At 46.3% G+C, this 25,948-nt stretch overlaps 1 protein-coding gene across 1 annotated transcript; it reads left to right on the top strand.

Moving 5' to 3' along the window:
* The first annotated feature begins 21,334 nt into the window (after positions 1 to 21,334).
* IRF2BP1 (interferon regulatory factor 2 binding protein 1) lies at positions 21,335 to 24,980 on the top strand. The gene has a single exon (XM_030219142.1). The coding sequence runs from the start codon at positions 21,485 to 21,487 to the stop codon at positions 23,150 to 23,152; it is 1,668 nt and encodes a 555-aa protein (XP_030075002.1). The 5' UTR covers positions 21,335 to 21,484; the 3' UTR covers positions 23,153 to 24,980.
* The last annotated feature ends 968 nt before the right edge of the window (positions 24,981 to 25,948 follow it).

Genomic DNA, 25,948 nt, shown 5'->3' with positions numbered 1-25,948 from the left:
TCGTGAGCATTTGCCACAAGCTACTGGAATCACGGAGCCCAATACCCTACACCCACCACAATGCTTTGCTGATGTGACTCAGCAGTGCGCATAACAGAAAAGGTGTCACACTCACCCGAGAGCCACAAAAGAACCAGGGAAAGGCTGTCACAGGATAGAACACATTCTGCTGTCATAGAGGTGGGTACGGCATTTGAGGCTGGTATAGAGGCTGGAAAAAAAGTTTGTAAAGTGGGTTTATTTGGTGGGAGGGGGTTAGTGACCACTGGGGGAGTCCGGGGAGGTCATCCCCAATTCCCTCCAGTGGTCATCTGGTCAGTTGGGGCACTTTTTTGGGACCTGTTCGTGAAAAAAAAGGGTCCAAAAAAAGTGACCCAAAATCGCGGTAAAAACACCTTTTTTTTTTATCAGCTAAAGACGCCCATCGGCCGATAACCACGCCCCAGTTCCGCCTTCACCACACCTCCAACACGCCCCCATCAACTTTACCCGTTTCCGCAACGGATTGCAGTTGGAAACACCCCAAATCGGCTTTTGATTACACCAATTTGGGCGCCCACGGGAGAAAGACGCTCATGTCCCGATTTGGGTCGCAATATAGGCGTTTTTCTCTTTCGATTATAAGCTGGCTAGTAACATAGTAGATGATGGCAGAAAAAGACCTGCACGGTCCATCCAGTCTGCCCAACAAAATGAACTTCTGTGTATTCCTTACCTTGATTTGTATCTGTCTTTTTCTGGGCACAGACCGTATAAGTCTGCCCAGCACTATCCCCTCCTCCCAACCAGCAGCCCCGCCTCCCACCACCAGCTCTGGCACAGACCGTATAAGTCTGCCCAGCACTATTCCCTGCCTCCCAACCACCAGGCCCACCTCCCACCACCGGATCTGGCACAGACCGTATAAGTCTGCCCACCACTATCTTCGCCTCCCAACCACCAACCCCTCTTCCCCCCACCGGCTCCGCCACCCAATTTCGGCTAAGCTTCTGTGGATCCATTCCTTCTGCACAGGATTCCTTTATGTATATCCCACACATGTTTGAATTCCGTTACCGTTTTCATCTCCACCACCTCCTGCGGGAGGGCATTCCAAGCATCCACCACTCTCTCTGTGAAAAAATACTTCCTGACATCTTTTTTCAGTCTGCCCCCCTTCAATCTCATTTCATGTCCTCTCGTTCTACCGCCTTCCCATCTCCGGAAAAGATTTGTTTGCGGATTAATACCTTTCAAATATTTGAACGTCTGTATCATATCACCTCTGTTCCTCCTTTCCTCCAGGGTATACATGTTCAGGTCAGCAAGTCTCTCCTCATACGTCTTGGAACACAAATCCCATACCATTCTTGTAGCTTTTTCTTGCACCGCTTCAATTTTTTTTACATCCTTAGCAAGGTATGGCCTCCAAAACTGAACACAATACTCCAGGTGGGGCCTCACCAATGACTTGTACAGGGGCATCAACACTGCTGGTCACACCTCTCTCTATACAGCCTAGCAAAATCAGAAAAACAACACAGTTTGTACCTAATTGTTGAACCACCATTAGGATTCACCTTTTGGTTTAAAAAGCAAACCATGTGTACGTAAGGTCTGGATAAACAAATTAAATCAACCAGCAGTCAGCCTGAGTCAACAGATTAACTTTGTATGAACTTGACTGCTGAACTGGACCATGTTGGCACATTTAGACTGTCTCTGGACTTCTGCATGAAGGTAGTAGCTCTGCCTTCATTATTCAATATCTGTCTTTTAAATAATAGTAATAAAAATATAAAGTGCATTTTTATAATATACCTCTGCAATCCACAAAACAAAAGAAGCAAGTTCCCACATGCCATCTTTTTCTTTTGATCTAGGCACTGGAAAAAAAAAGATGTAAAATGCACCCAGGTTTCAACCTAATTCATGTTTAATGTGGGGTATAAATGTCATAAATAAATATAGAAACTCTGAATGTTGAGCACCTGATTCTCATAACATGATGTCTGTTTTAGTTTAGTGGCCCTTTACCAGGAGAAAAAAAAATCTCTGCATGAATATAACACGTGCCAGTGCGTCCCTACAACTAGCCCCTTCAAATAGCACACTGATTATGATTTATAACAAATTATTACACTACCTATCAAAAGTTAGTCCTTTATTATCCTTCTCTGTGACATGAAATACAAATGCTACCAACAATAAAGAGCGACAATGTGGATGTAGCAACTCATAGGTTTGCTCACTTTATTTTGAGAGTATGGCGATGACAGCTGACCGGGGAAGGGGAAACTGAGACTGACCTAATTGGGGTCAATCAACGTTTTGCCATCACTTGGTCTCCTGCCTATTAAACCTCCTTGATGCTACCAAAGAGGTTTGTCTTATTAAACTCGAATGTTGTGAGTAAACAGGAAGCGAGGCTCTAAAACAAGAAGGTTTAATAAACAGGAGTGGAAGTGAGCCTATCTAGTCCATTCTAAGCAAGGAAGCCAATTAGGACAGCCTATGTTTTCCCATCCCAGTACAGCCGTCATCCCCATTCACTCAAAACAAAGCAAGCAAACCTATGAGTTGCTGCATCCACATTGTCGTTTTTGGTTTTTTTTTGTTGGTCCATCTGTAACAAGTCTAAAGCTGTTTCAATTGGTACAGTGCCTTAAAAGGTGGAGGACAAAAGATTTTTTTTAACTTATTGGACAGCTTTTTAATTTTTTTGAAAGCTTCCCCTCCGAGAAAAACTACACTGGCTACCAAAGAACGTATTGCTTTGAAAATCTGCACCCTGGTCCATAAAATTATCTACGGAGAAGCCCCGGAATACATGACAGACCTCATAGACCTACCAACAAGAAACACAATCGGATTATCACGGACATACCTAAATCTCCACTACCCAAACTGCAAAGGACTCAAATACAAATCAACCTATGCATCCAGTTTCTCCTACATAAGCACACAACTGTGGAACGCAATACCAAAAGCTGTGGAAACAATTTACGACCACCTAAACTTCCGGAAATCACTAAAAACCAACCTGTTTAAAAAGGCGTACCCCATCGATCCAACTTAAGTGCCTAAACCCTGCAACAAAACGATACCAAAGCTTGTAATAGACTATTCATAACTTAACAATACCAAAGCTTGCAATCAACTATTCATAACTCTTCCTCTCTATGATTCCTAATGTGTCTATAACACATGAACCTTATCCAATCACATTAACTCCTTGTATTTGTTTCACTACCGGAGATGGCGAACGCCTCTATGGGAGAATGTAAGCCACATTGATCCTGTAAGCCACATTGAGCCTGCAAATAGGTGGGAAAATGTGGGATACAAATGTAACAAATAAATATAAATATCATGAAATAACAATTGAATAGCACTAAACAGCTTAAAAAATTACTATAGCTGGTAGAAACAGCAATTTTAAACTGTATTTTGTGCTAATTTTTCTACACTAAAAACTAAATATATACACTGTATACAATACAGATGACCAGATTTCAGTGAGGATATCCTGTTTCCTGATGGGTTCATCTTAAATGTTGTTGTAATCTGACTTGGGAAGCCTGGTGTTATAAAGATGATGGAATATATTGAAATTAAATGGAAGTAGAATTAAACTCTCCTTTCATTGGGGCACATGGAATCACATCTTCATCTTTTTTTGTAGAAGTTTACCGTTTAGATACACAAATGGATTATTCTGTTGTTTGAGCATGTTTCAGGGACAAGTGGTTTATAAGTCAAAATAATAAAAATATTTTCTGTCAAACATATCTCTCATTTGTTGAAACATAACTAAACGGGCTACAAGCCCCTAATGCAGTCCATTGGTTTTCTTGTATTTTGTTCTTGTTATGGCTTATACTGTGCCAAAACTAGAAATACAGTGAGACAGAATAATAGAATTCAGTAACATCCAACATGTTGGTTGATAAGCTTCATACAGAACAAGCAAAAACAGTAAACCATCCAACATGGCACAATAAAAACTTTTACAGAGAACATACCGCAAGAACCCTTCCCCTCCCTCCCTCTCTATAAGCCCACCTGACTATTTCCACCCACCAAAATAACACAACAGATGTACAGATCAGTAGGACTCAAAGAATTTCATAACAAGCACTGTCTCCACTGTACGCAAATCTCTCATGAATATTCATCAATATCCTGATAAACCTAACTGCCTTGGGTAACTCCAGGACCAGGTTATCCTACTACTACTACTATATCATTTCTATAGTGCTACAAGGCATACGCAGCGCTGTACACCATACACAAAAAAGACAGTCCCTGCTCAAAGAGCTTACAATCTAGATAAGACAGGTAAACAGAACAATTAAGGGTAAGGGAATAATAGATGAGGTTGAAGGACAGGGCAAGTGAGTAGTGGTTAGGAGTCAAAAGCAGTGGTAAAGAGGTGGGCTTTAAGTTTGGACATGAAAACGGCCAAAGATGGGGCTAGACGCACAGGCTCGGGAAGTCTATTCCAAGCGTGGGGTGCAGCAAGCCAAAAGGAACAAAGTCTAGAATTAGCAGTAGAGGAGAAGGGGACGGATAAGAGAGATTTATCTACAGAACGGAGTACTCGAGGGGGGCGTAGGGAGAGACGAGAGTGGAGAGGTACTGGGGAGCAGCAGAGTGAATACACTTATAGGTCAATAAGAGAAGCTTGAACTGAATACGGAAACGGATAGGGAGCCAGTGAAGTGACTTAAGGAGGGGGCTAATGTGAGCATAGCGACTTTGGCGGAAAATGAGTCGTGCAGCAGAGGTTTGGACTGATTGAAGAGGAGAGAGATGGCTAAGAGGGAGGCCGGTGAGAAGCAGGTTACAATAATCAAGACGAGAGGTGATAAGAGTGTAGATAAGGGTTCTGGTAGAGTGCTCAGAGATGAAGGGACGGATTTTGCTAATGTTATAGAGAAAGAAACTACAGGTTTTGGCAATCTGTTGAATATGAGCAGAGAAGGAGAGAGAGGAGTCAAAGATGACCCCAAGGTTACGAGCTGATGAGACAGGGAGAATGAGAGTGCCATCCACAGAAATAGAGAAAGGGGGAAGAGGAGAGGTAGGCTTAGGGGGAAAGATGAGAAGCTCAGTTTTGGCCATGTTAAGTTTTAGATGACGTTGGGACATCCAGGCAGCTATGTCAGATAGACATCTTCCTAGGTGGAAGAAAAAAACATTTTCATACTGGTTTAGTTGGTCGTAATGATATTTAGATTAACTCACAAGCTTAGGGTCCTGGAAGACGAGTGTATTGAGAAATATAATAGTTAATCATAGCTTTAGAAATAAGCTAACTATCCTAACTACCATAAGAGGCAGACATGGTAATAACTGAGAAAATGCTATTAAAAATTATATTACAAAGCATGAAGTTGACTTGGTTAACTGCTGCTGTATATCAACCAGTAGTAAATAATATAAAATAAACAATATTAAGTGCATTTTTATAATATATCACTGCATTCTTCAAAATAGGAGAAAGTTCCCACAAACCATCTTTCTCTTTTGATCTAGGCACAGAAAAAAAAATCTTTCAAATGCCCCCTGGTTTCAAACTAATACATGTTAAATGTGGGATATGAATGTCATAGATAGATAGAAACTCTGAATGCTGAGCACCTGATTCTCATAACATGACTTCTGTTTTAGCGGCCCATTACCAGGAGAACAAAATCTCTGCACGAATATAACACGTGCACGACGGGTGTCTGTCCCAACTGACCACTGATTAGATTTATTACAAATTACGAAAGTTATTCCGTCATTATACTTCCTCTGTGTAGATCCGTATATACTGCACAAGCTGGCATGTTTGAAAATATAAGTGAGATTAAATGATAATGCTAGTACCAACAATAAAGAACGAGAACATGGGTGCAGAAGCTCATACGTTGCTTGCTTTGCTTTGAGTGAACGGGGATGATGAGACGAGCTCCGCTGGGAAGGGGAAATTTAGATTGACCTAATTGGTTTCAGCGTTCTGATGTCACTTAATCTCCTGTCTATTAAACCTCCTTGCTCTAAAATAGTCACTACGTACGTGCCCAAACCCCCTGAGCACACAGAGAATGCGACAACCCACCACGCTCTCCGCAAGCTCACTAGCCTTCGTGATGTCACTCCGTCTCAGAAAATAGCATTCTGGGAGGTGTAGTTTCTCAGCTGGATGAGGCAGAGGGCGTGGTAGAAATCTTAACTATTCTGCGTCTACTCTGCACAGAAATTAGACATGAACTTGTTCGAGAAATGTCTGGTATGTAGCAACTCCACACTGCATGATCTATATCGTCCTAATCAGTGCTTTGCTTTTCATTTTTTCAATAAAGTTTACTAAATTTTGAAAATGGCAGTATGCAACGGAAATTAGAAAGAATCATACAAAAGGGATGGAGAATGTGTGTCCATGGACAAAATAAAGGTTAAAGGGTCATAATGAATTCAATATACTGCCTTTCTATAGTATAAGCAAAGTGGTTTACATTTAACTCTCCAAAAATGCAATAGAATTGCATGAAACGTCATGAAGGGAAACCGGTAAAAGAGGCAACGAGTTAAAAAAAAAGGACCAAATCGGGCTGGGAGTTCCAGAAATACAAATGCCCCAATCCTAATGACCCAATGCATTTCTATGGGAAAAGTAGTTCCAGCTTCTGTAGCATAGAAACTTAGAGTGAAATGTAAGCATGGTAGTTTAAAAGATAGCATCCCCTTCTCTTCTAACCCCCCCCCCCACCCCACCCAACAAAATAACTACCCCTTGCAATTGCCCTAACCAAAAAGACTACCCCCCATAACTGCCACCCCATCCCACCAACTGCCCCATCCCCAAAAACCACACCCTGCAACTGCTACACCACTTTGCATACTGCCTCCACATCAAAAAATATCTCTTGCAACTGCCACCAGCAGCCACCACCAGGGTTGCCAGGTGGAAAATTTTTTTCCAGCCCACTGGAGCCCAAAAAACAGCCCAAAAACCGCCCAAACACAAACCCCGCCCCTGACACCCCCACCCCCGCGTCATCACCCCCGCCCCCGCCGTCATAAACCCCGCCCCCGCCGTCACCGGCCCGCCTCCCACGTCACCGGCCCCGCCTCCCCGTCATCGGCCCCGCCTCCCCGTCATCGGCCCCGCCTCCCCGTCATCGGCCCCGCCTCCCACGTCATCGGCCCCGCCTCCCACGTCACTAACCCCGCCCAAAACGTCATTAACCCCACCCAAAAACGTCACTAACCCCGCCCCCCCCGCGGCCGAAAAAACCGCCCGAAGCACAAAAACCAGCCCAAAAAACCGCAACCCGCCGCGGGCAAAAATTTCCCGCGGCGGGTCGCGGAAAACCGCCCAATTGGGCGGTAAAACCGCCCACCTGGCAACACTGGCCACCACCAGTGTTGCCATATAAAAAAAAAATTCCCACCCAAAACAGCCCAAAACCCGCCCAAAAACCGCACACACCCCACCCCGACGTCATCACCCCGCCCCTTCCGTTATCACCCCCGCCCCCATCATCATCACCCCGCCCAATACGTCACCAAACCCCGCCTCTGTCGCCATTAGCCCCACCCCCCGCCGGCCAAAAACCGCCCAAAAGCCGCACAGAAAAAAAAAAAACAAGCCCAAAAAACCGCAACCCGCCGCGGGCAAAAGTTTCCCACGACGGGTTGCGGAAAACCGCCCAATTGGGCGGGAAAACCGCCCATCTGGCAACCCTGGCCACCACCAAATTGTTGTGCTACAACTACCCCCTGCAAACTGCCCCACTCTATGCAGCCAATGGGAAAGCAGTGAATGAAAGACTGAAAGGCAGCTGTAGCCACAGGAAGGGAGGAGGTGGAGGAGTGGTCTAGTGGTTAGGGTGGTGGACTTTGGCCCTGAGGAACTGAGCTCAATTCCCACCTCAGGCACAGGCAGCTCCCTGTGATTCTGAGCAAGTCACTTAACCCTCCATTGCCCCATGTAAGCCACATTGAGCCTGCCATGAGTGGGAAAGCACAGGGTACAAATGTAACCAAAATAAAATAAATCTGAATTTTCTGTGCTATAGAAATGGTTCCTGCACATGGTTGTGGAAGGGGGCTGCAAAAGAGAAATGAATCCCTTCCAAAAAATTACCCAATATATTTTTATGGAAGAAGAGATTCCAACAGCTGCAGTATACATACACAGATTCACTGTAGCATAGTGATTAAAGAGGGAATGGAATAAGACAGGATGAAAGAGAAGACAAATGGACAGCAACTCCTAGAAAGAGAGTTAGCAGGAGATAGACAGAAAACCAGAAAAGAAAAATTGACACCAACATGGTGGAAAAATAAAATGGCCAGAGAGCAAATATAGAAAAAGAGTTTCAATTTGAATTTAATGCTTTGGGAAATGTGCGTCACAGATGTCTTTGTATTGTGCTGAATACAAGAGGAAATGCATTTCTGTTTTTAATTCTCCAGTGTTGTTGTACATGCCTAGTTTGACAGGGTTCCCAGTTCAATTTATGAATTCATATTTCTATTTCTAATTTGTTATCCCTTGTTCTCTATTTGCTGAGGGTCTGTCTGCATTTTATATATGACTGAGGTATGTTGCTATGTTTGTATGTAGTTTCTGTGTAGGCAGGCCTACATTAGTAGGTGTACTGATGTTTTAAGACCCTGTGTAATATTTGTACTGCTGCCTATTTATAGCTAGGGTTTTTGCTGTTTGAATCATAGAACTAATGCTACTGGTGTATGACATGTTTGTTATGGGTATGTTGAGATAGGATTTTTTTCAGGTCTTCTATTTCACAGTGTGCCTGGAATTGAAGGGATTTATGTTGCTATAGATCAGATGACATGAAAATCAGAATATTTGTTGTATGGTGACTTCCATGGAGAAATATCCTAGTTTTGGTCTGCACCTGTTGTTGGGTGGAGATTGGATTTTTGTGGATGCAGAGATTTATATTTAACTCATAAGAACCTGGTCACTCCTGATTGTAGTTATGAGGAGGAGCCACCCCTTCTATTCCTGGTGCCTTGGGGGAGGGTAGGTGAAGTAAAAAGTGTGTGGAGAGGGGCATGTGGGTAGGGCATGAGGGTGAAGCAAAAAAGGCACGAGGAGGGGCACTAGGGAGCAGGTTGCTGGGGGAATCATGTCATCCCTTGCCTCAGGCAGCAGAAGTGTCACCACACCTGACTGCTGCCACAGCTTGGGGCATCATGTGGGCCTCTGGTCCATCATGGTTAAAGTTATATGGGCCTTGTGTGCACTGCTGTTTCCTGGTCTTCCTAGTCCAAGATAAATCACTTCAGTGGCATGATAACATCATGACTAGACTACTGTAATGCTCCATACACTGGCCAAACCAAAAAGAGTTTATATCAGTTCTAACTAATTCAGAATGCTGCAGCATGACTGATAGAAGGCTACAAGTGGCGTGACCACATCACGCCTTCCTGCAAAAGCTACACAGGCTACTGGTACTGACCTTCTAGCTAAATTTAAAATTCTATGTTTGATTTTCAAGGCCCTCAAACAAAATGGGTCAGAGTACTTCAAGAATAAGTTAACCCTTTACACACCTTTAAGACTTCTAAGGTCCTCTCAAAGATCATCACTATCTGTACCCTCATCAAAAGAAATTATACGATGTGATACCCACCAGAGAACCTTCTCAGGAGTAGTTCCTACGCTCTGGAATTTACTCCCAGAGGGGCTACTATAACTCAAGACTACCTCTACTTCAGGAAGCAGGTGAAAGCCTGGTTGTTCTCCCAAGCCTTTAATACATAGGGTGACTGACTATACACCCATTCTGCACCTAGACTAGCTTGCTACACATACTGTAACTTAGATCAGTTCCAGTGGCATACCAAGAGCTTAGTGGTTGGGGCAGCCCACCCAGGGTGCAGGTCAAAAGGAGGTGCTGCCATGGGCGTCTTCCCCCCCCCCCCCCCAATTAATGCAGTGCTGCCATGGAAGTCTTCCTCTCTCCCCTGGGATGTGTTGTGCTGGTGCTCTGCCTTCTGCCATAGGTGTCCTATCCCTCCCCTCCGATTGGTGCGGTATCATGTATTGCTCGCCTTCTTCTCTTCACCTCTGCCCCGCTCTGCAGGCCTTTAAACTTTCAGACCTCTGGTAGTATGCATCAGCAATGTAAGCTCTGCCTTTGGCCAGCCCCGAAAGCCTTCTGTGTACAATGTCCCATCTATGCGGGAAGCTGTACAGAGAAGGCTTCTGGGGCAGCTCTTACATCGCTGGTGTTGCCATGGGCCTGGAAGCTTGGAGGCCTGCAGAGCGGGGTGGGGGTGGAGATAAGTGGGAGAGCGATGTCAGCCAGACCACAGGGAAAGAAAAAGGGGGGTGGAGAGAGGAGGAAGATTGCGATGCCAGACCGAAGGGGAAGGGAAAGAAGGGATGGGGAGAAGAGGGAGAGCTTCCAGACCTCAGGGGAAGGGGAAAGGAGGATGGAGAGAGGAGAAAGGAGGAAACAATGCCAGACCAAAGGGAAAGAGGGGGTGGAGAGAGGAGGGAGAGCAATGCCATACCTCAGGGGAAGGGGAAAGTAGGGTGGAAGGAGGAGAGAAAATGATGCCAGACCACAGGGGAAAGGGAAAGTGGGGTGGAGAGAGGAGGAAGAGCGATGCCAGACCAAAGGGGAAGGAAGAAGCGAGAGCAAGAATGAAGAGTTGGGGGGTGAGAGAAAGGTGGGACACATGAGAGAGGGGAGACTGGGAAAAGCTGGATCTGGGGAGGGGAAGAACAAGATGCAGCACTATGGGGCAGGGGAAAGAAGAGGGAGAGATACTGGCTCTGGGTTTGGGGTGGGAGTGCAGGAGAGGGAGAAAGAAGGGCAAGGAATATGGGAACGGGGGAGGGAAGAGGACACAGAGGGAAGATGCCGAACATGGGGGGAATAGGGACAGGGACACAGAGGGGAGATTATGGACAGGAGAGATAGGGAGCCTGAGGGAATGAGCATGGACATGAAAAGAGAAAAATGTAAAATAGACAGGAGATACTGGAAAACAGAAGATGGATATGGATGGGGTGGAGAGATAAAGAGGGGGAGATGCTGGAATGCATCATGTAAAAAGGAGAGAGGGGGCACAGGCTGGATGGAAGGGAAAGAAAGGGCAGGCAGTGCATGGAAGGGGCAGAGAACGTGGGCCGACACCATGTGAAAATGGGGAGAGGGCAGACACAGAATGGAAAAGAGGGCAGACAGTGGATAGAAGGGGCAGAGAAAGCAGGAAGACGCTGGATGGAAGAGAGAGCGAGAAAGAGGGCAAATGCTGGATGGAAGGGGCAGAGAAAGCGGGCAGATGGTGTATGGAAGGGTGAGAAAGAGGGAGCAGATGCTGGATGGAAGGGAGAGAGTGAAGAGAAGATGAGGAAAGCAAAGGTAGAAAAAAGATTTTTTTTTTTTTTTTGCTTTAGGATAAAGTAGTATTGTAGCTGTGGTGATAAATAGAAAATGAAAATAAGGTGATCTTTTTACTGGACTAATTTTAATACATTTTTGACTAACTTTCAGAGACCAAAACCTCCATCCTCAGGTCAGGACAGGATACTGTAACAGCAGTATAGTGTACTGACCTGAAGGAGGAGGTTTTGGCTTCTGAGAGCTAATTGAAAACTGTATTAGTCCAATAAAATGGTATCATCTTATTTTCCTTTCTTTTTTTTTTTTATTTCTGTTTGAGTGATTGGTATTTGTCAGTTTTTTTTCAAATTTACATCTGTTATCTTTATCTTTATATTTTGCACAGTACATGGGGACATGCATCACTGTTTCTGTAGTGTTGTATTGTATGCAGAATCTGACTTATTGGTTCAGTTTAATTTTGTCTTCATATTTCTATTTTTAGTTTGTGGTTACTTATTCTGTACTGGATGAGAAAACAACATGGTTTTCTGTTGGTAGGATCATCTAATTTGGCTTGTTTAGTTTTACAATGGGTGTATTGATGTTCTATTGCTCACTGCAGTATTTAAGATGCTGCCTTTTCCTAGGTACACCCTTGTTGTGTGACTAAAAATATTTTTTTCATATAGAGGAGGAAGGTGTTAAAAAATTATCAGACCCGAGTGTCAAATATGCTATGTATGTCACTGATCAGTTCCTTATCTCTTGTATACAAACAACTTGCCTTGATTTTAGCTAACCATCAAATTATCCCAACTGACTCTATAGCACACATCTTGTTCTCATCATATATCTGCTCTTGGTCCCTCAGCTATATGGTAAGCCATATTGTAGAAAATATTTAGCATTATATCTATGGTAGTTGAATGCTCTAATGCCTGCTTATTAGGTGTATCATTAGTATTATGCTAACATTGTATTATATCTCTGGTATTTGAATTTCACTGCTCTTAAATGTTTATATTTTTGATACTGTTTCACGGTAGTTCTATTATTAGGTTTCAATTTACTGTTTTCAAGTTTACCTCATTTATTGTATTTATGTTTGTTCTTGGTTATTTTACTCTTATTATGCTGTTAACAAAATTGTAAGTTTTATGTTAAAGTGTACCTGCTGTACACCGCCTTGGGTGAATCTCTTCATAAAGGCGGTTAATAAAACCCAATACATAAATAAATAATAAATTGCAACTCTGAAAACTGCCCCCGAGCAGGTACAGTAGTAAGATCTTGACTCTGGTAGTAGGATCTTGACTCTGGCTTTCTCCACCCTCCACCATATGCCAGGACCTGACTGGGGTGTCTGCAGTGTGGCCTTATCTGGAGTTTTTCTTTGAATTGACTGCAGCAAAGATCTCTGCAGTATTGCGAGTTAGAGCTAGAGCAGCCCTCCCTTGGTACCTCTACCATTGCCCAGATTAACAGGGGGAGATATTGTTGGTGCTGGGAAGGACAGGGGAGATTCTGTGCTACTGCGGGGGGGGGGGGGGGGGGGGGAGGGTGTTGGAAGGGCCCACCCAAAATATCAGGTCTGGTTACACCACTCGTATTTACATGGAGATGAGTTGGAAAGAGTTCTATAGCTCATGCTGTGCATGGTTTTCCCACTTGGCAGTGAAAATGTTGTGGAGACTCTAGCAAAATGCAGGATGGAACTGAAAACTGTACAGGATACAACAGCAAAATGCATGACTTTGTGCCCTTTAATAATATGCCTGATGTTCCTGTGAAAATAAGAAAACGTAATGTGGAGGAGTGGCCTAGTGGTTAGAGCACCAGTCTTGACATCCAGATGTGGCCAGTTCAAATCCCACTGCTGCTCCTTGTGATCTTGGGCAAGCCACTTAACCCTCCGTTGCCTCAGGTACAAAACTTTGATAGTGTGCCCTCCAGCAACAGGGAAATATCCAGCATACCTGAATGTAACTCACCTTGAGTTACTACTGAAAAAGGTGTGAGCAAAATATAAATAATCAAATCTTTATGCATGCAATTAGGATGAAGAGGACAAAACCAGGACTAGATCACTACTCCCAACACAGTCTCTGGTGACCTCAGTGCTACATTTTTAAGGCAGAGTGATGGCTGATGATGTGTATAGCTGTTGGCACTATAGATATGATAAGTAGGGCTTTTGGTGATCCAGTGATAGTGAGGGGCATAATTGAAAGGGACACCCAAGTTTTGCTGAGGACGTCCTTGCAAAACGTCCCTGTGGAGGGGCAGGGAAACCCGTATTATCGAAACAAGATGGACGTCTATCTTTCGTTTCGATAATACGGTTGGGGACGCCCAAATCTTGAAATTTAGGTTGTCCTTAGAGATGGTCACCCCTAGACTTGGTCATTTCTGATTTTCAGCGATAATGCAAGCTACTATGGGCCCTGGACCCCCCTGCCGATGACCCTCTCAACCCCCCTCTCGCCGCCAACCCGCCGTCAACCCATCGTCTGCTACCTTTGTTGGCAGGGGACCCCAACCCCCGCCAGCCGGTCTTCTTCCTTCGTTTTGTTTCTGATTCCTGCATGTACAACGTGCAGGACGTCGGACTCACAGAAACAGAACGAAGCCCTGCAGATCGCAAGGCTTCGTTCTGTTTCTGTGAGTCTGACGTCCTGCATGTTGTACTTGCAGGACGTCAGACTCAGAAACAAAATGAAGGAAGAAGACTTCGGCTGGCGGGGGTTGGGGTCCCCCGCCAGCAAAGGTAGCAGACGGCGACGGTGGGTTGACGGTAAGTTGGTGGCGGGAGGGGGGTTGAGAGGGTCGGCGGCGGGGGGGGTCAAAGTTGTTGTTGGTGGTGCTGACGGTGGCGTGAGGGTGTCGGCAATGGCGGCGGGGGGGGGGGGGGTCGGCGGCGCCTGGGGGGAGACTAAAATGTGCCCCCTCACCTCGGGCTCTGGACCCCCCTCCCGCCAAAGTCTGGCTACGCCCCTGAATGCAAGGACGACCATCTCAGAAACGACCAAATGCAAGCCCTTTGGTCGTGGGAGGAGCCAGCATTCGTAGTGCACTGGTCCTCCTGACATGCCAGGACACCAACCGGGCACCCTAGGGGGCACCGCAGAGGACTTCAGAAATTGCTCCCAGGTACATAGCTCCCTTACCTTGTGTGCTGAGCCCCCCAAAACCCACTACCCACAACTGTACTCCACTACCATAGCCCTTACGGGTGAAGGGGGCACCTAGATGTGGGTACAGTGGGTTTGTGGTGGGTTTTGGAGGGCTCACATTTACCACCACAAGTGTAACAGGTAGGGTGGGATTGGCCTGGGTCCGCCTGCCTGAAGTGCACTGCACCCACTAAAACTGCTCCAGGGACCTGCATACTGCTGTGATGGACCTGAGTATGACATTTGAGGCTGGCATAGATGCTGGCACAAAATATTTTAAAAGATATTTTTTAAGGGTGGGAGGGGGTTAGTGACCACTGAGGGAGTAAGGGGAGGTCATCCCCGATTCTCTCCAGTGGTCATCTGGTCAGTTCGGGCACCTTTTTGTGCCTTGGTCGTAAGAAAAACAGGACCAGGTAAAGTCGTCCAAGTGCTCGTCAGAAACGCCCTTTTTTTTCCATTATGGGTCGAGGACGTCCATGTGTTAAGCACTCCCAAGTCCAGCCTTCTCTGCACCTCCGACATGCCCCTGTGAACTTTGGTCGTCCCTGCGACGGAAAGCAGTTGGGGACGCCCAAAATCGGCTTTCAATTATACTGATTTGGGTGACCCTGTGAGAAAAACGTCCATCTTCCGATTTGTGTCAAAAGATGGGCATCCTTCTCTTTCGAAAATGAGCCTGAGTGCTGACCAGTTGTGCACTTCCATGCAGATGGGCCTGGGATTCATTCCAGAACTGCCAAGATGCCCAGTTACAGATTACAGAGTTATTGGCCAGTTCTGGTTTTGAACTTACATCCCAAAGCCATGTGCTGTTTGTAGTCCCTGATTCTGCCCCTTAAAATCAGTGCTGCAGGTCCCATAATGAACCAGGATAGGGCTGTCAGAAATCCAATACTGGCTTTTAATCTCCCTCCTGGAACTGGCTAGCATGACAGTTCTGTGATTCCCAGTTCAGTGGTTTGGCCCCTGAGAGTGAAGGAGTCTTGGCTGAGGATTTCACTGCAATGATTAGACTGAAGTGACTTGAGAGGGAATGTAAAAGGTGGCAAAATTCCTCGTGAATGAAGATTCATGGTGCTATATCCTAGACTTAGTTCCAACTGAAAGCCCAAAGAAGCAGGAGGAGGCTGCTCACACATCATTGAACTTGAAATCTTTTGAGGATCCCTTTAAAATTGAGTGTGCCCCTAGGCTCTGGACCTGGTGATACAGTACGTCCTCCTGTGGTTGTATTTTGTGTTTTTTATGTGGCACATAAGCAAACTATCCTGCAGGCCCTGCATGCTGGGAAGTGTTTGGATTATGACAATCAGAAGTATTGTGTTTTCAGGACTACACAGCTAAAGTGCATACTCAGCGAAAAGCGTTTGCTTCTTTGTGTACTGAGCTCCATGTTTGGAAGATTTCCAGCACCCTGCTTTATCTGGTGCGACTTTGGGTTATGTATGATGGTCAAACACAATTTTTACAACAGTGGAGGCAGCAAAAACTTTTATTCAAACTCTCCCAACTAGTGTTGGCAATTAGGCAGCTGCCTCCATGCATTTGGCCCCACAAGCATCTTTAGTTAATTTGGAACTTCCATATTTGTTCTTGGGTTAAGTACATTTTGACTGTGTCAATGGATTTTTGATTTATCTTTAGCCCTTGTTTCTTATATAAGATTAATTTAGTATGCTGGGGGTATGTGGTTTAATATCCTGTTTTATGGGTTACTTTGGGTTTAGTTAAGGCAAGTTGGGGATAGGCATGGGGTGTTCATGTGAAAGTTCCCATGGTATATGTGACTGTACATTAAGATTGGGTTTGGTAATGGACAGTAAAGGAATGGGTAAGGGACAGGTATGGGTGAGGGATTGGGAGGGAGTTGGGGAACTGGGACAGGGGGTGGGTATGGGGGAAAGGGAGGAAATAATGGAAACTTAGGGTGACTGATCTTATCTGGTGTCATATGTTTCTTGTCTTGTGCATAGATGCAAAATGCGCATAAAAATACTATGTTACGCACATCCCTGCTACATTTAGGTGCCTGTGAGTGTGTAAACATTAGATGTGCCAATACTGTGTTGCACTAGTATTCTGTAATGGAACCTGGGCTTGACAAAAACAGAAGCAAAATTATTTGTCAAACACCACTAGAAAACAAAACAAAGCAGAGACAGTCCAAATAAGAAGAAATGTCAAGTTCAGCCACAAACGAAGTTTATTGGAAAATGACATGACTGGCTAAGTTTCAGCACTTATGCCTTCCTCAGGGGTCAAATGCGCAATTCTTCATTGGTATTACAGACCATAATAGTGCAGACTGCCAGGACTGAAAAAACAGCATCTTCCCTCTTTCTGCCCCCTCCTTCCAGCATTTTCCCTCTTTCTCCCTCCTTTCATCCAGCATTTCTCCATCTGACCAGCTAGGGTCTCCCCCAGTTTCTCCCCAGCAGCTTTTCTCTCTCCTGCCCTTTTCCATGCCCCCTCTTTCTCTCCCATCTTTCCACTTATCTCTCTCTTTCTGTACCCCTTTTCCATCCAGCATCTTCCTTCTTTCTGCCCCCTCCTAGCATTTTTCTCCCTCCTTTCATCCAGCATTTCTCCTTTTTCTCTCTCCATCTGACCAGCCAGGGTCTCCCCCTTGCTCCCCTTCCTTCTCCCCAGCAGCTTGTCTCTCCCCTGCCCTTTTCCATGTCTCCTCTTTCTCTCCCCATCTTTCCACTCATCTCTTTCTCTCTTTACCCCTCTTCCATCCAGCATCCCCACTCTTCTTTCTTTTTCTTCCTTCTGCTCTCTCCATTTATCACCTCCTGTCTCCATCTCGATGCCCTTCCCCTACCCTTTCCACCCAGTACCCCATGCTTCCTGGCCACTGCTGCTTCTCCCAATGCCGCAGCAGCGGCCCCGGAAAAACAAGAAAAACAAGCGCGGGGCCACAGCAGCTTTCAGGCATGCATTGTCGGCTCTGCCATCCTCTGCCCCTGCTGACGCTAATTTCCCATTCTGTGGGCAGAGGACCAGCAGAGCCGACAGTGCATGCCTAAAGGCTGTCACGACCCTGCGCTTGTTTTTCTTGTTTTGCTTCAGCTGCGGCTGCTCATCAAGAGAGAAGCAGTGGCAGCGGCAGCAGTGGATCCCCTGGCACAGTGTGGCTCAGCGGGAGACTTTCCCAGTTTGACTGGAGTGCGGGAGATGACCCACCAAAGCGGGAGTCTCCCGCTGAATGTGGGAGACGTGGCAGGTCTGCCTCTTTCCTGTTTTCTTTAAGCTGGTTAAATCTATGACACTATGCAAAGTCAGGTCTTGCTCACATATGGATGGAGCAGGAGTATTGCTGGGAATCATGGCATCCCAGGCCATAGTTTCAGTTTGTGATCCTCTCTATACCACTCCTGGCTAGCTGCACGGGTCCCTTGGCTTGCTCCATTTTTGGGTGTTGGGCATGTTTGGGCCAGAGCAAGGTGGGATCTTGACTTGTCTGCCTGTGCTGACAGTCCTGTAATTGCAAACCTCCAAAGATTAACTTTGATTGATTGTAAACGTTGGCCTTTTGTGGTATATGAAGCCTCTGAAAATAAATTAAAGGGACTGTAGTGTGGCTATGATCTGTGAACTATCAATGCCCAGACATGGAGAGAAAGAGGAAAGGTGTAATACAATAATATTGTGTAGAATCACTATTTAGATACAGCCAACAGAAAATGGAATGTGAATGGCAGCCTTTGATTTCTGCAGCTGATAATTAAGCAGGTAACAGGAAAGCAATCCTATATAATAAAAAGCACCTCCAACGTTCTGAAGCTGGCTGCGTGGACAAAAACCTTGAAGCGTTCGTGCTCCTGTATCCATCTCCTGACATGATGATGTCTCCCACTCCCGGAAGCATCACCGATGACTGTGCCCAATCACAGCACAGCAGCGCGAGTCAACGTCACCTCCAAAAAACCCGCCAACAGCGCAATAAATTCTTCACACGAACAAAGAAGAAGGGCATCAGCACTTTCGGAAATACCAGGTTAACCCCCACACCCACAACAACCCACACCCTCCACCCCCCTTCCCCCCACCCATGGGATAAAATCCAACGCCCATCCAAAGTGAACAAAAGACCACGTCAACCGGCCACAGCCCCCCTCACCCACCCTACTCCCCAAAACGCAATCGCCTAACTCCCTCTCTAATACAACCTCACAAACTCAAAACACCGCCCTCCAACTCCTCCCTCCCTCTCTTCTACGACATCGGAACACCGCCCTCCACCTCCTCCCCGACCGACTACCAACCAACTCCCCGTTAAGAAAGCACATTATCTCCAGCCTCCCTTCAGCAAACGCCTCTGCACCTACAGACACCCACACTTTAACCCATCAGTTCAAAAGTCGTCCTACATCTACAAGATCCGGGCACCCTACCACCGAAGCCGTCAACAAAAAAAAAAACAGTGCAGGCTTTGCCCTTCTCACACACGCAACAACCCCCCCCCCCCCAGGAAAAAATCCAACGCTCATCCAAAGTGAACACAAGACCACATTAAACAGCCACAGCCCCCCTCACCCACCCTCCTCCCCAACACTACAACAAAACAAACAATAACAAATGAAATGGCACATAACACAGAAATGACAAATATTCATTACCAACACAACACAATTATAAAAAACACCACTTTCAGCACAATCATTGCAGAAAACAAATACCTTGCTAGTGCCCGTTTCATCACTCACAGAAACGGGCTTTTTTTTACTAGTAATCTAATAATTTAAATGAGATTTTACAGAAAACACAGTGGTTCCCAAACTTAGGGAACTCAAGCAGACCACACCCTCTTCAAGAAGTTGTTGAAGACCTACTTCTTTGCTAAGACTTACTCCCCACTTTACACCGCTGACTGATGCACCCTCCCTGACCCTCACCCTGCTTAGTTTCACCCTGTTAGATGCTGTTCCCCCTGTCTACTCCTTGTATACTTTTCTTACTTTCCTATTTTGTAACTTTACTTAACTTTTTGTAATCCACATTGTGCCTGTATGAGTGGGAAAATGTGGGATATAAGTGAACCATAAATAAATAAATAAATAAATAAGTTGCGTTAAAAAGTGGTCAGCACTATCCACAGTACAGGTCTTTACCGTGTGCTGAGGTCACTTTTAGCATGGCAGTAAAATGGCTCCATTTTCCATTATTCCCATTAATGGCCATGTGCTAATTTTCCCATTAGCACATGGCTATTAGTGTGTGAGCACTTACAGACACCTATTTTCTAGGTGGTAAGGGCCCAGCTGCTAACCACACGCTAATTGGTTAGTGCACGGTGATGTAGCTGTGCTGATTATCATAGAATGAGTCTACTCTTCACCCCCAGATGTGCCCCCAAGCACTAAAAACAACTACTATGGGGCGCCTGAGCGCGCCCCGCAGTAGTACTTTTTGACCTGTGGTAAGCACGCGTTAATGCTTACTACTTCTTAACATTTCTAAAGCGCTACTAGGGTTACGCAGCGCTGTACAATTTCACAAAGAAGGACAGTCCCTGCTCAAAGGAGCTTACAATCTAAAGGACAAGAAGTCAATCAATTTGGGGCAGTCTAGATTCCTTGAATAGGGGTATAATGGTTAGGTGCCGAAAGCGACATTGAAGAGGTGGGCTTTGAGTAAGGATTTGAAGATGGGCAGGGAGGGGGGGCTTGACGTATGGGCTTAGTAAAAGAGCCCCTTGTCCTGGGGGCTACCACAAGGAATATTAGGATATCCACAAAACATATTCATGAGAGAGATTTGCATGAAGTGGAGGCAGTGCATTCAAATGTCTCTCATGACTATTCATTGTGGATATCCTGACAATCTGACTGGGAGTCCTCAGGACAGGCTTGGGAAGTACTGTGGTAATCTATGGCTGGGAAAGGAAGGACTTTTGAGCAGATTTGAGATGAGCATCCTAGAGCAGCTACACAAAAATTTATTTTTACTTCTTTTTTCATTTCATTACATGCTTCATTGGGATGTTTCTGTACAGCAAATTATTGTTGATGGAAGATTTTATACCAGTAGAGAACACAATCTGAGCTTCCTGTTCCATTGTCACTCTGCAGTAGCTGAGTGAAAAAATGCTGTGCAACCAATAAACAATACACAGGAACTGGGCATCCTCAGAACAGGGGAGAGAGAGAGAGAGAGAGAGAGAGAGAGAGGTTCCATGCAAGGGGAACATTTATATGTATATTGTCTCTCCTACCAGTGTAACCAATTTAACCTGAATTTCAATATCAAATAATTTTCAGGCTTATTTTAGTAGTAAAAATTGTGCAAACTGAAAGCCCCTAAAACAAATATATAAACATGGATATAAGTTTCAGTTAATTTTTTTTTTTTTTAACAACCAGATCTTTCTAATTGGTTAACAGTTGCCTATTTGAAAATCTGTTCCTATTGCCAGGTGGAGAGAAGAAAATATAACTAAAGAGAAAATGGAGACATTTAAGGAAGTTCAAAACAAGTCAGATATTTTCATCAGGAACCTGGAGGCATATCTCAGACTAACAGAGATGTTAGCAGGGTTTAATGCATCTTTAAGCCATGACTGCTGGAAATTACTACTACTACTACTACTACTTAACTTGCGCTACTAGAAGGCAGTTCTAGGTGTTGGACCACTCTGTGCATGTTCTCCCTCCCCCAGCTGCTGCTTCTCCAATTTGGATGTTTGAATAAAAACTGCAATTGTATGGCCCTTTAAAAGCATGGCTGCAACCCAATGGACTACATTTCCCAGAAGGCTGGGTGGAAGTTGTGTAAGTCACTCTAGAAGCGGAAAGAGGCCCCTGCTTGTACAGGAGAGGAGGCACCAGACAGCCTGGAGTAAACATTGTAGGCCTGATTCGCTTTCTTCTCTCTCACTTCAGAGGGGTTGGAGATTTTAAAGAGAGAGTGCATTCTTTTCTGGTTTTGGTAGAAGACGACAAAGCAGTGCTAATCATGTCCTCAGGGCAGGCTTCCAGGCGTCAGTGGTGTTACTTGTGTGACCTGCCTAAGATGCCTTGGGCTGTGGTGTGGGACTTCAGTGAAGCTGTGTGCCGTGGCTGTGTGAACTTTGAGGGGGCTGATCGCATCGAGTTTCTCATTGATACTGCCCGGCGTTTGAAGAGGGACCATGTGCTGCAGGAGGCTAGGTCCCCAGGACCCCAGCCGGCCAAGCAGGGGCCTCTGCTGGGAAAAGAGACAGGCACAGCTGGTGAGAGAGCCAGGGTAGTGGCAGGTGATTATGGGATGGCCCCTCGGCTCCCCAATGGCCTGACAAGAAGTGAAGATGGGGAGGCAACGGCGGCAGAAGGAAGCGAACAGAGTCCAAACGTCAGGCGGGCAGTCCTGGGCACGGTGCCTCCAAACCTGATGCCGCAGGGACTGATTGCAGGGCCACAAGGGCTCATAGCTACTGTTGCTGGGCTGGGAGCACGGGGGGCTACAGCACTTACCTTAAGTAGCCCCCTCCTAGGCGAGTTGAGCAAGCGACCTGTAGTTCTCCCCTATGGTGACTACGAGAGGGAGCAGCTACAGCGGCGACGGCATGAAAGCCTGGCTGAGCTGAGTGAGAGCGCCCGGAACCGTGTTGAGGAGTGGCAGGGAAAACCTAAGGCGGTGCGGGAGCAGCTCCTCCTCCTCACTGCCTGCACCCCATTCAGTGTCCGATTCAAAAAAGATCACATCCTGCTGGGCCGGATCCTGGCCTTTGATGCTGTGGCCAAGCCAGGTTATGAGTTTGAACTGAAAGTTTTCACAGAATACCCACGAGGCTCAGGTACAATCTATGCCAGTGTTCTAGCTATGGTGAAACAGATGTTTCAGGACTGTCTGAAGGACTCCAGCAAGGCTCTCTCTTCTGGTTTCAAGTACCTTGAATATGAGAGACGTCAGAGTGGTGATTGGCATCTCCTTAGTGAGCTTATCACAGACACCATACGTTTTTTCAAGGAGCCAGTGTCCCCGGACCTGCTTCCACAGCAGAACCTGGACAGTGGTGGTGGTGGCACAGTCCTACCTATCTCTGCCCCTCTGGGACTGGTTCGCATGGGGCTACCTCGCTCAGTCACACGGCGGCGAAAGGCCTCACCAGAGCTAGAAGGTGAGGCAGGCACGGGCGGGAAGGCCAGTGGTGAGCAACAGCCACATTGGGTGCCCCAAGTCTATACCACCACAGTGGCTGCATCCAGTCAGGCTGTGACTTCTGAAGGAACCCACCATAATGAACCCTCGCCCATTGCAGCCCCGAAGAATGTCACTGACAACCTGGGTTCCAAGGATGCTGATCCTGTCCATTCCACCAGTGCAAGCCCCGGATCCTCTGGGATACAGAATGGGCCCGACTCTTCCAGCACTGGGACTGTCACCCCCCTATGCTGTACCATTTGCAGGGAGCGGCTGGAGGATACCCACTTCGTACAATGTCCCTCTGTACCTGGTCACAAGTTCTGTTTCCCCTGCTCGCGTCACTTCATCAAGTCCCAGGGGGCCGGAGGGGAGATCTACTGCCCCAGCGGGGAGAAATGTCCCTTGGCAGGCTCCAGTGTGCCCTGGGCCTTCATGCAAGGTGAGATTGCCACCATCCTGGCTGGGGATGTGAAAGTGAAAAAGGAGAGGGACCCCTGAGACCTTCAGAAAAGAGACAGAGAGAGCTCACTGTGTGCCTAGCAGGGTGGCAGTGGGACAACTGGAAGGTCTCCTGGTGTTCTGGGAAGGATCAACCAAACAACTCCAACCACCTCATCACCACAACCACCTCCTTCCTTAATAACTTCTTGAGCACTTGTCACAGGAGTATCCAGAGAGCTGCAGAGTGCATGGCTAATGTGTATTTTATTTTTGGAAAATGTTGTCCATGTACATGGTATGGGACCCCTGGAGCTGGGTTGGAGCACACAGAGATGCTAAGTTACCCAGGTCCAGGAGGAAGATTTTAGGCCAGTCCTGACTTTCTGACAACCTCATTGTGGTGCATTATGGGACCTGCAGTACTGATTTCAGTGTGTAGAATCAGGGTTTACAAATATACTGGTTTGGGATGTAAATTCAAAACCAAGACTGGCCAAAAGTCTTCCTCCTTCAAATAGATAACTTGGCAGCTTTGAGTGCAGGGTCATTTGGACGGGACTGGGGCCAGGACTCTGGGTGGGAGAGGCAGTTACTGCAGATGGGAATCCCCTAGAAATCTGTGGTGATTTGCCCATTTTCTAAGTTTTTAAGTAGTTTGCAGAAAGCTTAGAAAGTTCTAATGTGTAAGGAGTTAAATTATGTACTGGGACTGGTTTCAAGCATACAGTGGCCCCCTCAGTCTACTTGTGCTCACAGGTTATAGAATACCTACAGTTACATGTGTAGCTTAATTGACAAATTAATTGCCAATTGACACTAAAAACAAATGATTGGCATTAATTGGTGTTAATTGGCACTAATTTGCAATTACATGCATAACTATACTTGGTATTCCCTAACTTTAGCATGCAAGTGCAGGGCGGGAGGGGGGACATTAGTGGGTCAAGTGTGTGCCCAGAACCTATGTGCTAAGGTTATAGAATACTCACAGTTACATGCACAACTGTAACATTAAGCACAGACATTTATGACATGGTGTAAATGGCTGTGCCTAAATGTTGGCACATAACTGTGGATTTATGTTAGTATTCTATAATGGCAATTGTGTGTAATTGCTAATACAGAATTCTTGCTTAGTGTGCGGCATCCAGGTACCTAACTTTTGGCAATCTTTAAAGAATTACTCCCTGTGTAAGAGTCACAGAGCTTGCCCACTCATATGGCCTTCCTTTGTTGCTGTTACTGGTGTGGTGCTGGGGCATATAGGTTTTTGAGCAAAAAAGGGAGTGCCCTCCAGGTGACAGGCTCTTTATCCCTGTGCTTATCCTCCAAGCCCACCAGTTCTAGAGGTGCCAGATTTTGTATCCTTTGCCCAAATAAAGAGCCCTCTATTCCTAGATGTGGCTAGATTCTGTACATGATCTTGTGCTCATCCAAACCCTCTGGTCCTTGAGGTGACAAGCTTTGTTTTGCGGCACCTATCCTCCAAGCAATCCAACCCTGTAAGTAGAGTTTACAAGTTACTCAGTTCCAGGAGAGACAATTAAAGCCAGTCTAGAATTTCTGAAAACCATTATGGGTCATTATGGGACTTGAAGCATTGATTATCTGTCCCTGCTAGGCATATTAGCCAGAGCTGCCAAGTCAAGGGGCCCTTTTACAAAGCTGTGGGAGGGCTAACATATGGGTAGCGTCCGCCAATTCGGCACTACTGCTGGGGTAGTGCATGTGCTCGGTGGTAATTCTGAGTTTGACACGTGCCGAATTCCGCAGCATGGCGTGTGCTGCATGGTTACTGCACAGGTTGCGTGTGAGTGCTGTCTGCTAAGTCAATGGCTGGCAGTAAGGGCTCAAGCCATAAATACACATGCGTTAGTTTTAATTTTTGCGCATGCCCATTTCCTGGCCCATTAAAAAATGACCTTTTTCCCAGCCGCGGTAAAAGGTGGCCCAGCCAATGCCCAAAACACGCGCCCACACTACCGCAGGCCACGTTTTACTGCCACTTTGCAGTGGCGTTCCTAGGGTGGCTAACACCCGGGGCGGATTGCCGATGCGCCCCCCCCCCCCGGGTGCAACGCCCCACCCCCCGGCGAAAGGACACCCCCCCTGGTGAAAGGACACCCCCCCCAGGTGCATTTTTACCTGCTGGGGGGGTGCCGCGCGCCTGTCTGCTTCGCTCGTTCCATGCTCCCTCTGCTACGGAACAGGAAGTAACCTGTTCCGGGGCAGAGGGAGCATGGAACGAGCGGAGCAGACAGGCGCACGGCACCCCCCCAGCGGCGTGCACCCAGGGCGGACCACACCCACCGCCCCCCCCCCCCCCCCCTAGGAACGCCACTGCATACATGGAGGTGGAGGTCTTGATTTTCTTAGAGGTGATGAGAAGTACATCTCTGTGCATGCAATAGCACAAAACCAGGACTGAGCCAACCTCTTGTGAATGATTTTGTAGAGATGGCAGTGCTAGATCCTCAGCAATGGGATTACTACCAAAAGACTGGGAATGGAAAATATCCACTAGTTTTAGGATATCATTAGTAGTGGAGTGGAGGAGTGGCCTAGTGGTTAGAGCACTGGTCCTGCAATCCAGAGGTGGCCAGTTCAAATCCTGCTGCTGCTCCTTGTGATCTTGGGCAAGTTACTTTAACCCTCCATTGCCTCAGGTACAAGCTTAGATTGTGAGCCCTCCTGGGACTGAGAAATATCCAGTGTACCTGAATGTAACTCACCTTGAGCTACTACTGAAAAAGGTGTGAGCAAAATCTAAATAAATAAAATTAGGGGCCTACAAATCTGCATGAAAGGGAAGCAAGGATTAAAAGATGCCAAGTGAAACTTTATCTCAGTCCT

The sequence above is a fragment of the Microcaecilia unicolor genome, chromosome 11 (genome assembly GCF_901765095.1).
Source record: "Microcaecilia unicolor chromosome 11, aMicUni1.1, whole genome shotgun sequence".
NCBI classification, from domain to species: domain Eukaryota; kingdom Metazoa; phylum Chordata; class Amphibia; order Gymnophiona; family Siphonopidae; genus Microcaecilia; species Microcaecilia unicolor.
This window is presented reverse-complemented; position numbering and strand designations above follow the sequence as displayed.

Coding starts and splice junctions, on each gene's coding strand:
- IRF2BP1 (XM_030219142.1), top strand. CDS start 21,485: ATGTCCTCAGGGCAGGCTTCCAGGCGTCAGTGGTGTTACTTGTGTGAC.